The sequence below is a fragment of the Stegostoma tigrinum genome, chromosome 30 (assembly GCF_030684315.1).
Source record: "Stegostoma tigrinum isolate sSteTig4 chromosome 30, sSteTig4.hap1, whole genome shotgun sequence".
Classification (NCBI taxonomy): Eukaryota; Metazoa; Chordata; class Chondrichthyes; order Orectolobiformes; family Stegostomatidae; genus Stegostoma; species Stegostoma tigrinum.
Genome location: NC_081383.1, coordinates 28,908,520 through 28,922,599, shown reverse-complemented (window position 1 = coordinate 28,922,599; position 14,080 = coordinate 28,908,520). Strand labels below are relative to the sequence as shown.

At 40.3% G+C, this 14,080-nt stretch overlaps 1 protein-coding gene across 1 annotated transcript in view; it reads left to right on the top strand.

Moving 5' to 3' along the window:
• Positions 1-14,080, top strand: part of LOC125465933 (phospholipid-transporting ATPase ABCA1-like) — a 169,092-nt gene that overhangs the window by 58,902 nt on the left and 96,110 nt on the right. The window contains exons 9-10 of the mRNA XM_048559952.2: positions 10,752-10,989; positions 13,883-14,016. Of these exons, the coding sequence (XP_048415909.1) occupies positions 10,752-10,989; positions 13,883-14,016 (372 nt within the window). The remainder of the gene's footprint in view (positions 1-10,751; positions 10,990-13,882; positions 14,017-14,080) is intronic.

Here is a 14,080-nt window from a genome sequence, read left to right as displayed (position 1 = left end):
GGACTTTTCCATTTACTGTATAGTTTGGTCTTGAATTTGATCTTCCAAAATGCATCACCTCGCATTTGCCCGATTGAACTCCATCTGCCATTTATCTGCCCAACTCTCCAATCTATGTATATTCTGCTGTAATCTCTGACAGCCCCCTTTACTATCTGCTACTCCACCAATTTTCATGTCATCTGCAAGATTGTGTCATCTTAGATTATGGTAATCCAGTAGTTATGTTGCTGGACCATTAAGCATGGGAATAAGAGTTCAAATCCCAACGAGGCCATTTTAGAATATAATTTGGGTTCAAAAATAACGGGAAATAAAAAAGCAAAAGCTCTCTGGATTGTCATTGTGAAGGATTACTGATGTCCTAATCCAATCAGACCTGTACTTACCTCCACTTACCACACCAGGGTGTTTGACTCTTAAATTGTCCTCTGAAGTGGTTTTTCAGCCATTTAGTTATGGTTCCAGAATAAATTCCATTTGCTGTCTTTTTTGTGACAATTTAAAACAGGCAAGAAGTGCCAGGCTTCCCAGTATACCCATAACCTTCAAACAAATAAAGAAAAGGAAATTGTGAACCAGTGTGGGGGCTATTTTATAATTTTATGATCAGCCATATAATTGGTCGTAAAATTGCACTGGGCACCTCTCCGATTGTTAGATGATGTTCAATTCAAAATTGTGGAGAGGTTCCAGCTCTCTAGTTGTGAGAATAGCTCTTCAAAACAGAAGTTAAATTTAAAGTACGAGGATAGGACATGACCATACTAGCAGTCTAATAGAAGATCTTTCTTTCTTCCTATACCAAAGCCTTGTCCATGTGATCATGACCCAGTCTGTTTTTTACTCTTAATCTCTGCGAAAAACTTTGAAACGTTTTTGGTTAAGGTGCGAAAGAAATGTGTGATCTGTTGTTGTTGCTGAATCTTTGGTTTTGTAAAGTGTGCAGTTGGAGATGTGATTGGTTTGGTTCTCAAGCTGTTGCACATTAACAATCTGAGAAAAACAAATCCAGAATTATAAAGTCTTCTGACCATCCCTCTCTTTCCCTGCTCACACATGAAGAATATTCACGTAGGTGAGGCACAGGAGAGAAGTTCACAATTGTTGAATTATGTCTTGATGAGACTTTCAGGAAAGAAAGGGCGAAGGAGAAATTGGTGAAGTAAAGTTTTTTAAAAAAAAGAACCTGTGGTTGGGGCTGGTTTTGTTTTATTCATGTTTTTCCTGTTCCATATTTTTAAGACTTTGTATTGACTTATTGTTTACATTTCTGTAGTAAGTGTACAGTGCTGGTCACCACAAGAATTATGTGCTGGCTTAATTATAATCTTATTCAATTGACTTTTTCAAGTGCAACTTTTCTGCTTTTGTGAATTTATTTGTCTTCTCCCCCATAATTCTCATGTGATGTTGGAGCAGAGACTCCAGATAAAACAGATGCCAAGAATCAGTGAAAGGATTTTAGAGACACTATGAAGAAAAGTTTCTTTTCTTGGAGTAGCTTACATGAAGGCATTGTGTTGTGTTCAATCCGCTTTCAACACAGTCACCACTTGGCCAGAAGATTGGAAGGAATTTAACTGTTAGTTGAAATTCCTTTGATGCTACACTATAAAACCTTTGTACCAGAACAGGATTTGTTTTTCTCAGATTGTTAATTTGCAACAGCTTGAGTCTGATTCTGACTGATTTTATCTCTAGTTATTTCAGGCTAAGTTTATTTGGCCTGATGAAGCTCAAATGTCAACTCTACTATCACTTGCGGACTGGCATTCATCATTGGCCCTGATATCAACTGCAGATATGAAATCAATTGAACTAAATACAATATTCTTAGTTTAAGTTGAGAGTGACTGATATCCAGATTGTATGCACAAGGTACCATTCAGCATTCAGTTGAATAATTTTGTTTCAAAGATACACAAGTAACTCAGATGAGCCTGAAACATTACCACCTATGTATCTTTCAAAGATAGGTAGAATAGTAGGATGAGAGGAGGACATTAGTCTACAAAAGGATATCGATAGATTAAGTGAGTGAAGAAAAAAATTGGCACAAGGAGTAAATCTAGAAAGAATAGAAAAGCAGTATTATTTAAATGGGGAGAAACTGCAGAACTCTATGGTGCAAAGAATCTGGGTTTCTTGGCACATGAATCACAAAAAGCCAGTATGCAGATACAATGAGTGATTAAGAAGGCAAATGGAATGTCTAGTACAAGGGGAATGTAATATAAAAGAACTAAGTTTTGCTACAGTTGTATGGGGTATTGGTGAGATCACATCTGGAATACTGGACACAGTTTTGGTCTCCTTACTTAAGAAATGATGTAATTACTTTAGAAGCAGTTCTGAGAAGGTTCACTTGAAACTTTTGTTTCAAGATACTCATTTAATCTCAAGAATGAGTCACCATTAGAGTCTAGAAAAAATGAGAGGTGATCTTATTGAAACATACAACATCCTAAAGGGTTGACGAAGTGTGGAACTGGATGAACACAGCAGGCCAAGCAGCATCTCAGGAACACATCCCGAGCATCCTGAAGGGTGTTGGCAAGGTGGATCCTGAGATGATGTTTTGTGGGAGAACCAAGGGACACAGTCAAAAATGATGATGGAGACGAGGAGAACTATTTTCTCATGTTAGTCCAGGAATTTACTTCTCATAGGGGAGTGGGCAAGTTTAATATTTTTAAGGCTGAGTTATATAGGTTCTTGATGAAAGTGGGAATCAGATGTTAAAGAGGGCAGAGAGGAAGGTAGAGTTGAGAGCACAATCATAAAGCCTGAATCTTATCAAATGGGGGAACAGGCTAGAGGGGACAAATGGCTTATTTCCGCTTCTAATTTATATGATCATGTGATGTGCCTTGTTGTTGTGATTCAGAAACAACTTAAATCATTAAATTAAATCTTCTTCAAAGCGTGGGAATGTTCAAAGAGTAGAAAGATAAATACAGTAGGTTCTGCTACAGTGCAATAGTTGTGTACCTGTACAATGCATTATAGAAATAATAGGGCTTATGGGAAAAGTGGGGTTGAGCCAGATAACCAAAATATATCACTCAAAATTGCTCAAAAACCACCCCAGTCTAACACAAAGGATACCCACAGTTTGAATAAATGTTTAATTCATATCTAAAAATGAAATGAAAGTAAATTTAACACCTTATCTTGCAAAAATGCCAAGATGACTTGATGGAGGAGCTGGTGTTGAAGTTGCTGTGTTGCTTGTGTTGATCATGTGACATCAGTTCGGTGCTAACATTGCATGTGGTCAGAACAAAGCCCGCAAAACAATCATGTGATGTTGATGCTTACTCCTCCGCGCACCGATCGAATTGCGTTATAACCAACACAAGTTTGTGTTTTAGAAATAGCATTCCCCTATTTGTTTATAGCCAATTCATGTTGCTGGAACACACATGATAGCAGAACCAACTGTTTGTCTGAAGGCTCCAGTTGTGATCCAACAATGTAAAAGGAGGCTGAACATTTTCTAGATTTTGCATCTGGTTGAACTTAATCTTGGAGATTTCAACATGTGACCAATTCCCCTACTGTTTGATTATCCTGTATTCCAATTTTTATTTAAAAATGTAACAATAGCATGCAAAGAAAACAGAAACCTTGTTTCTTGATATCCTTTTTTTTTCTCCTTGGTGATCATATCTATACTCAGGGTATTAATTTTTAAATTCTGGAGACTCCCAGACAGCTCCAGAGTGCTGGCAATGGCACTTTTCAAAGACATGTGTTCAATGGGCTAACAGTGATTCTATTTACCATAATCTGGTATTTGAAATTCATGTCTCACATTATACAACTACATTACCATATAAATATCGGATCTCGCTAACCTGATGAAAACACCGAATGCATAGCACAAACACCTAACAATATGAATCACAATGTAGTGTAACATAAATGCAGCAAGAGTAACTGTGTGTTAACTTTGTAAGCATTGTTTCTGATCCAATTCAAATGTATCAAATTCACAAGCAGTGTTTTGTCAACTGTGCCTCACTTTGACTTTGTAGAATCATCCTCATTTAATGAAATTCATTATCTAATCAGGTTTTAAAATTGCCTCTTGGAGCTCCTCTATTTTTGCGATTAACTTGGCAAGTGTCAAAACCAACACTCTTGGCGAAAATCTCAATGGTTGCCTGTCCCAGATCAAATTAAACAATGTTGATTTCTGGTTAGTCATAGATCACAGAATCCCTACAGTGTGGAAACAGGGCCTTCGGCCCAACACATCCACACCGACCCTCAGAGCATCCTATCCAGACCTATCCCCCTATAACCCATCTAATCTACAAATCCCTGATCACTTGTGGGCAATTTAGCATTGCCAATCCACGTGGCCTGAACATCTTTGGACTGTGGAAGGAGACCAGAGCACCTGGAGGAAACCAATGCAGACACAGGGAGAATGTGCAAACTCCACACAGTCGCCCGAGGGTGGAATCAAACCTGGGTGCTGTGAGGCAGCAGTGCTCACCACTGAGCCATCGTGCTGCCTCTGTCTCCTGCAACTTTTTGATTAACCTGGGAGATTACCTGTTGGTTGATTCCTAAACAAATTAGTAATATTCATATAAAAATCTGATTCAAATTATTAAGTGAATGTGGAATTTTATAGCAACACTGTGAACAGCCCATAATACATACATTAGGGAATATGCATTTAGTAAGAGAAAATATTTAGATGTGTAAATGTCAGTACATTAGTAGTTTCATTCATTAGTTAATCTGGTCGGTCCCTCCACTAGAGAAAAACCCAGTTATTTTTATTTAGTACTGTTTCCCAATTAAAAAAAAAATTCTCCTTGCTGTTTCAATCTTAAAACGTCATAGTCTGAAGTAAATAAGTTACAATTTACCACAATGTTCCATCAAAATTTACCTAACCCATTAACTTAAGTGCATTAACACATAATCAACAACCACCTATTCAATAATCAACATACTTTACAGTATAAGTAGGGTAGGACCCAAATATGATCACAGGAATTGTGATAGATGATTAACCTGTGCCTGTTCTGACATGAGCAGTAAGCTGACTTTGTGTTCCTTGCTAATTTAGTGATTGAGGTGTGCAACACGATAAGTGATCAGATGAGTGACTGCATGCTTGGGCAGAGTTGGGAAATTAAGAGGCTAGCCTACACAACTTAAAGCCAGTTTTCACCACCTTGAGAATGGGGACATGTTGTGGCTGGAACAGGTGCTGGATGTTGTTCCACATCTGATCTGGAATAGACAAAAGAAAGACCTAACGTGGGAGGGGGTCTTCAAGATTTTCCAGTGATATGTTGGAGGTCTTGTGTGCAGGAGGAGAGATGTCCTCTAACCGCAGGACAACAGGAAAATCTACAGACAGGTTCCAATATTTTGATGAAACTTAACAGCTATGTTAGTGAATCCCAGCAATCTAGCTTGATACTGTGTTAGAAGAAGTTCAGTGACCTTCCCCAAGTGGTCAAGGTCACTAACTGTATCTTCAAATGTGGTGTCTCACCAATTGCACCTCATCACTCATTTTTCAATATTATCCATCAGCTGTGACTCGTGCCTAACATTTGTAAGTCATCTCACCCTCACAAACCTAACATTGCTGCAAGACTTTCAGCTGCTTCTTGTAACTTTCACATACAGCCACTTATTTCGTTATGACTCCCAGAACATCCAAATACATTGTACCGTATTCACTGATACTCTCCTCCTTCAGTGTCTTGCAAGACAAGGTGCTATGTACCAGAGACAGCATGTACCACACACCTCTGTGGAGGACAGTAGTACTCGCCATCATTGGAGTGACGATGACCAACGCTGTGGCTAACATTGAGCCTGATATCATCAAATATGATTTATTTGTACCTAATGTTCCTTCTCATACCACTTACTGCATAATTTCTTCTGATCCACAGGTCGAGGTAGTGTAAGCATGCACCTCATGTTTTCCTCCCTCCTTTCACCACGACCCCTATCTATATACGTTTCTCCTTTCAGATGTGTCAGAGCTGCAACCTGGGTTGGTGGGGTGGGTTGGGAGGGGAGGGGCGGGGTGCGAGAGAGAGAGAGAGACATGAATTTAATGATGCTCCCAGGAGTGGGAAATGAGACAGTCAAGGAAACTTAATTATGCAAGCAGAAAAAGTGAACTGCACAACTAGAGGTTAAAGTGAGTAATAAGTCAGTGGTGAATTGGGTTTCCCAAGAGCATGTAATGGGAATCTATTTGAAATGCAATAGAAATTAATACATGAGATTGTACAATTGCGGTTGAGTTAGCCACAAATGAGAAGCACATCTGTTCATAATTACAAATGGTTAAAGACAACATTGTGAGGTAGTCTTTGTGGTAGCATTTGAGTGAGCAGGACCATGTCATTTTCTGTGGAGATATTGGTTGGACGGGGGAGAGGAGGTTGAGTTGTGGCATTGAGCTCAGCGACAGCTGTCTAGTCAGACTGGACTATAGCTAACCAGTGAAGGGTGAACAGCTTATTGGAGAGAAAGGGAAAGAGCTGGATGGTGCCGTGAAGAACTGACTTGATTTGTATATTCTCAGTAACACTTGGGTGCTTTTGGTTCCCATTGGCACAACTGCAGGGATGGCTCCCCCATAGCAGGCGATATCCACTGTGTGGAACACGCAAATCCCAGTCAAGAAGATGTATGATGCCTCCTGTACCTCAACTGGGGCAACAATAGAATTGGTGACTGGACTGAAGATTTTGTTGCTTTAACTGCTGAAGTAGAGCATTGCAGTATACTGTGTAGAGAGAGCCTCTTGGATTGTTATAGTCTGTTGCACTCCACACAACCTTGCTATGTTACTGCACAAAAAAAGTGAGGAATTCGATTGGGGAGGTGGAGAATCCAGGTTCATTCCTCATTTAAAGGTGACAGGAAAGAAACAGAGGGCCCTGAGGTGTAATGTTGTACGGTTCCAGCTGTAGAAGCCAGGGCTCTGTTGCAATGAGACCTCTGATCCGTTCATTGAAATCCAATTTTTGCCAGAGTGAGGCACAAGCTCTTTATCTCTGACATAAGAAATGTGCAAATTAGGTTTACTCTCTTTCAGTTAACTTACAGATTTAAGACCTCGGCTAGCAAGAGCAGTGCCAGATCCTTGACCCTGTGAAATAATGGTGAGGTTTTTGACTTCTATGACCATCCCTGCCACACAAAGCTAGGACCCACGACATGAATAACTAATTTGTCAGCTACTGTGTAGTCAGCTGTACCATCTCTGAGTAGAAGCCCTCTGTTCTTCCAGTTTGTTGTTGGATCTCTTGTTTCAACGAGCAGATGCCACCCCTGATCACGCAGTGTTTGAAGTGTGATTGTCAGGAAATGTTGTCACTTGCCCTCATTTGCAGCCACCAACTCAACTGGTGGCACTGCATTTATTTTTGACTTTTATTTATTCATTCATGGGATGAGGACGTCACTGGCGAGGCAGCATTTATTGCCCATCCCTAATTGCCCAGAGGCAGTTAAGAGTCAATCACATTGCTGTGGGTCTGGAACCACATGTAGGCCATACCAGGTAAGGATAGCAGTTTCCTTCCCTAAAGGACAGTAGTGAACCAGATGGCTTTTTCTGACAATCGACAATGGATTCATAGCCATCATTAGATTGTTAATTCCAGATATTTCTTGAATTCAAATTCCACCATCTGCCATGGTGGGATTCAAACCCAGGTTCCCAGAACATTATCTGGGTCTCTGGATTAACAGTCCAGTGATAATACCACGAGGCCATCACCTCACCAGCTCACATAGGACCTGCAGTGGGTAAAACACCAGGAATGAATGAATGACCTGCAACCAAGGTGGGTGCATGTGAATCTTTGGCAGAGGAGGAGGTTGTGTACAGTTTCTGCTGCAGAAGACTCAGGTTTGGTGGTGCCAGCAGCACGAGAAAATGGCGGGTATGTTGTCAGACCTGTCCGAAAGCCTGTGGTCACTGACTCAAGGTGTATGAAAGTATTGGGTACCATAAGTCTTGGACAGAGATCTGATCCTTCTTTTCTCATGTGGAAGTAGTTGTCAATTTCTTTAGTTAACTTGCACGCTTAACCATGTTAACCAACTTGCTGGTATCTCAGCTTCAATGGCAATGTGAATAGAAATCCAACATCTGGATGTTGCAGAGGAAGCTCTAGCATCTATCATTCAAAAGTAACCTTATTGCCTTACAAGCTCAGCCTCTTCTCATAGGAATGTAATATGTTGTTCAGCAGGCTCAGACTGCTGTTATCTTTCCTGTAGATTGCAGAGTTCACAAAGTGTCACAGCTTTCTAGCATTCTGCCCTCCGACACATTGCTTGGATTGCTGAAGCTCCAGTCCAAGAGATATAGAACATAGAACATAGAACAATACAGTGCAGAACAGGCCCTTCGGCCCTCGATGTTGCGCCAACCTGTGAACGATGTAATTGTTCTGTCAATATCAACTTGTTGATTTCTCAGGACGACATCATTCTTCCTCCCATCCCTGCCACCCTGGCATTGCCTTTGCTGTTGCTTGCCATCCAGCCCAAACTGCTGCTGCCCATTCTCAGGTGGTGTAGTCTAAACCTGGATCTTCTAGATTCAGCGCAGCTTGAGGCCAGCCTTGTAATACATGCTTGTGAACTGGAAATTATGTTTATCAGCTTTGCTAGAGATTTTTTTTGAGTAAGGAGGGTGGTTTTGGGGGAACTGATAGATGTAGTGTATTTGGATTTCCCCATAAGGCATTCAATGAAGTGCCACATAAAGGTTACTGTACAAGAGTTTATGACATTCCAGTTGATACATTAGCATGAATAGCCAATTGCCTAATTAACAGGAAACAGAATTGAGATATATCAGTATTTTTAAGTTGGAAAACATTGACTATCGTGAGGATCAGTGCTGCAGTCTCAGCTGTTCTATGTTATGACTTGAATGGAAGGACTGATGTGTATTGTAGCCGCATTTTCCAGTGATATAAAGATGGGAAAATGCATTCTGGGGAAGATGCAAAAGGGATATCAATGGGTTAAGTGAACGGATGAAAAAACTGACTGATCAAGCGATGTGTGATAAAGGTGTTTGTCTACTTTGGCAGGCGGAATAGTTAAACCATACATTTATTTCAGTGGAGAAAGAAATCTGGGATCTGGTTGTCAATCAAAAGTTAACAGGGAGTCATTCAGAAGGCAAATGGAATGTTGACCTTTATTTCAAGGGGGATGGTAGAGAAGCTGTGCATTTTGAGATTACATCTGGAGTACAGTGTACAGCTTTTAGTCTCAGTTACTTAATGCAAGACATACTCGCATTGGAAACAGTTCAGCAAAGGTTCACTGCGTGGATTCTGGTTGAAGCACTTGACTGATGAGGAAGTGTTCAGTAGGTTGTAGCATTGTGCAGGAACACTAGTCTAGGCAAAAATACTAAGAAAATGCACAAGAATCATTATTGCATGCAATGTGCCATGGTTTGATGTATGAATTAGGCTTGAAATTTTTATTTTCTGATAGTCTGCATTTTAGCATGGCTAAAATGGGGCTAAGTCAACACTGATGGTCAGTAACAAAGGGCATGTAAGATGTGGCACTGTTGGCGAATCCTTAATGGATAAGTTATACACAGGATGTTTATGAATATTTGGTGCTTATGATGGACAAGAATGTGCTGGATAGACTGATGTGACAGCCTCTAGCTCCATTCTGAACTGCAATCTTGCTTCTTGCAGAAAGATAATTGAGAATTATTTTGACTGTGGTGGTGATGTAGTTGTGGGTAACCCTTGGTAAGGAACATGAAACCAATGGGAGAGGAGGAGCAATGCTCATTGTATAACAAATTCTTGGAACTTGGCCTTCATAACTTTAAAGAAACTATCAAAAGGTGATATATTTCCCAAGATGGTTTTCATTTGATGTGATTGAAGAGAATGGAAAATATTTTCTTATTCCAAATATTCTTTGTGCCAAATGGAGTGAAAGCTTCAGATACCCATCATTAACAAAGACATTGCTTTCTGGTATTTTGTAAGCAGAAATTATGATTCTGAAAATTAGTGTAAAAATTGTAGAGTGAGCTTACTGGCTCAAATGTATGTACCCTCCCCAGTTGTGGTCTTGTAGGCATTCAAGAGCTAAGATTGAGACTAACCTCATCCCGCCTCCTTGACCTGTCCGTCCTCCCCAGACTGGCCTATCCCCTCCCTACCTCCCCACTGATACTCTCCTCTCCACATATCTTCTCCTCTATCCATCTTTGGTCCGCCTCCCCCTATCTCCCTATTTATTTCAGAATCCTCTCCCCATCCCCCTTTTCTGATGAAGGGTCTAGGCCTGAAACGTCAGCTTTTATGCTCCTGAGATGCTGCTTGGCCTGCTGTGTTCATCCAGCTCCACACTTTGTTATCTAAGATTGAGAGGTGTGTTTTATTAAGAATTTGCTTTTCACCCTTCAAAGGTGAAGCTGACGGAATAGGGATCTCATTGAGATATCAAATGTAATAAAAGGTAAATCTGTAAAACTACTACACAGGAGCTAAGATTCAAGCTGGTAAAAGACAACTTGCTCATTTATTTCAAGTGTTAATTTGTGGCTATTGGTAATTTACATTTCCTTACTCATTTTGTTTTCTATGTTGCCTGTGTCCTGCATTTGTACACCTTGATTTGCAATAATACAATATCTGCTCATGTTTTTACATTTTTTTTCTGTTTTCTTATGATTGTGTCACAAGTTTTCCAATATGACCAGCTTTTCGGAATTCCGGGATGCAGTTCAGTGGTTAACTAGTCCAAACGCTACCAGATCACCAACGATGATGTTTCAAACAATATCAAAGATTGTTTGCGGGCATTTGGATGGGGGTGGCTTGCAGATACCTTTCCTGAACTGGTATGAAGATGATAACTACAAGGCCTTCTTTGGCAGGAATAGCACAGATGAGAAAATCATCACTTTTAGCAATTTAACATGTGAGTACTGTATGAATGCACTCTCAATACATATTGAAAGAAAAGCATTCACATACTTAACTTGAGTTCAGCAGTCTTAGCCCAGCTTCAAATGGTGTGGGTCTGCGGGCGCAAATCATGCACCAAATCATTGATAATTGACAATCACATTGAAGGCAATTTACAGATTGGCTTGTACAGAAACTGGAAATCCCACACTCCTGATCTGTGGACACCCTGTGTGAAGATGGGCAAGTAGATGTGTGGACCTCACCATCTGCTTCTTGAACTGGCCAAGGTGACCATTAACTTGTCCAGGCAGTGGTCTGTAAAGGACGTCATAATTCCCAACTATTTGCCCCTTCTTCATGGTTACATGCATATACAGTTGCCCATGGAGAAGGGCATGCTGATTCCATGGGTACAATAGAGGCATTTAGAGACTAATAGGCTGTACAGGTACTGCTGCGCCATCACCTCTGGTAATATTTTAATTTAATTTTGATTAAATTTCCATTTTAGGAACATAGGAGCAGGAATAGGCCATTTAACCCTCGAGCCTGTTCCACCATCCAATGCAATTGTGGCTGATCTGTGGCCTAACTCTGTATACCAGCTTTTGGCCCATACTCCTTAGACTTTTTCTAAGCCAAAATATTATCTCTGATTTGAAATCTTACAACTGATCCAACATTCTATACCATTTGTGGAAGAGAGTTCCAAGCATGTACCACACTTTGTGTATAGAAGTGCTTCCTGACATTTTCCCTGAACACTTTGGCCCTAATTCTCGAATCCCCTACCAATGGAAATAGTTTACCTTTATCTACCCTGTCTTTTCCTGTTAATATCTTGAAGACTTAGATCAGATCACCGCCTAACTTTCTAAATTCTAGAGAAAACAGGCCTAATTTGTATAATATCTCCACATAACGTAACCCAGGTATCCAGGTTTCCTTTTGTACGTTTTTGTTACAGAGTCTCATCGGTGTCTGTCTAAACTGATATTGTTCATTTAGAAGGATTGAAACTGGAAATTTTATGCCCCTGATGTATGGATACACTGTGCAATGAGGGGTGGGAACATCTGAGGACGTGCTACTGGGCTACACCTGGACCTGGTAAATTGATGGCCATTGATGTTCCAACTAGCAGCCTCAGAGGGGTCTTAATGCACATCTGTGTGCCTGGATTCCATGGTTACTATGTAGTCATAGAGGGGAAACATGCAGAGTCCACTGGTACAGAAAAGACCTTTTATGATTGGTGGATACTGCAGGGGATGGGTTGCATCATCATCTTTGGGAATGATATTTTAAGTTTGACAAGCTTCTGATTTTATTTTGTAAGCTTTCATCAGCGTTTGATTTTTGTTACAGTGCCCACCTGGAGGTTGTTCAAACCATTATTTTTTTACATTAAAATGATAAAAACTGAAAACCTATCACTTGGAACCATCACAAAGTTAGAATATTGTGCATCATTATGTGTTCACCTTTTGAAATCAGGCTAAGTAGATTAGAAAATGAATTAGGAGGTGGTTGAACTTACTGAGAAAGAGAGGTTGTTGGAGATGGGCAATGGGATCAAAGATAGAGATGTTTTGGGGCAGAGTGTGGACAAGATGTTTGAAGCTGGGAGATAATGGGAACTGCAGATGCTAGAGAATCCAAGACAACAAAATGTGAGGTTGGATGAACACAGCAGGCCAAGCAGCATCTCAGGAGCACAAAAGCTGACGTTTCGGGCCTAAACCCTTCATCAGAGAGCGACGAAGGGTCTCTCTGATGAAGGGTCTAGGCCCGAAACGTCAGCTTTTGTGCTCCTGAGATGCTGCTTGGCCTGCTGTGTTCATCCAGCCTCACATTTTGTTGTTTGAAGCTGGGGTAGAATAAGGATTGAATGTTTGGAAGTATATAATGCAGAAAATGTGTGAGCATGCGGATGATAGTGGAACCAGGGAGGAGACCTGGTGTGGATTTCAGGTTAAGTTCAGGGGAGTTCACAAGGAGCTGCCGGAAACACATCAGCGTGGAGATGATATTGTGGTGAGTAAAAGTACCATGCACGCCATTGCTTTAAGAGACTCGCAACATATTAGAAGTAGAAGTAGGCAGTCATGGTAATGGACGCACTGTAGTGCTTGAATCTCAGTACAGAATCTAAAGTAACCCTGACAATTTCTACCATAGGGTAAGTTTTGAACAGGATCCTGGAGCATGATAAGGTCACATTAAAGCATTAAGCTTCCAAAGGTGATCGATTTTGATCTTGTTGAGCTGTTCTGATGTTGGACAGATAAATGGACTGATGATGTGAACAAATAGTGCACATGTATCATATTGGGGAAAAGCAAGTAGGCTAAGAGGGAAGTTTTGACTAAACAGGAGGTAGCTTTATCCAGGAAAGCTTAGAGTGCGCTTACTCTTTACCTGCCCCATGAGATAGTAGAGGAGATCTTGGACTCAACATCTGACTGCCACCTTAAGCAGCTGTAAAGAGCAAACACAGAAAATCTGGAGAATGCGGCTCAGTGTCTTGGCCAGTATTTATCCCTTAGCTAACAGCTTTATAAACAAAGGATCAAAGCACATGGGATCTTGTATATTAAATTTGCCAGCTATGTTTTTTACATTTCAACAGTGACTGTACATGAAGAATTTTGCTGCTTGGAAAGTATTTTGTGATGTTCTGAGGTTGTGAAAGTTGTAAAGGCATGATATTTATTTCATTCTAATGGTGCCAAATTTAATTTTGAGCTTTTGATTTTTATAAGTTAGAAGTTTTTATTTTGAATACTTTAATATTTTAGAACAACAGAGGTGAGGGTGACGTTTGGTGCAAATAATGTACAGAATATTAAAAAGGAACGTAATTGTGATCTGAACTGAATTTTTCACCTTGCTTTCTATAGCACCTCACTGTAATGATCTCCTTAAGACTCTCGAATCTTACTCTTCGATTATGTGGAAAAGTATCAAGCCATTATTTGTAGGGAAGATACTGTACAGTCCAGATACTGCAGCTACGCTGAAGATAATGAAAGAGGTACTTGACTTTAAGAATAAAAATATCTGGCTCAAATCTGTGTAATTGGAGTGGTTCACTGTTC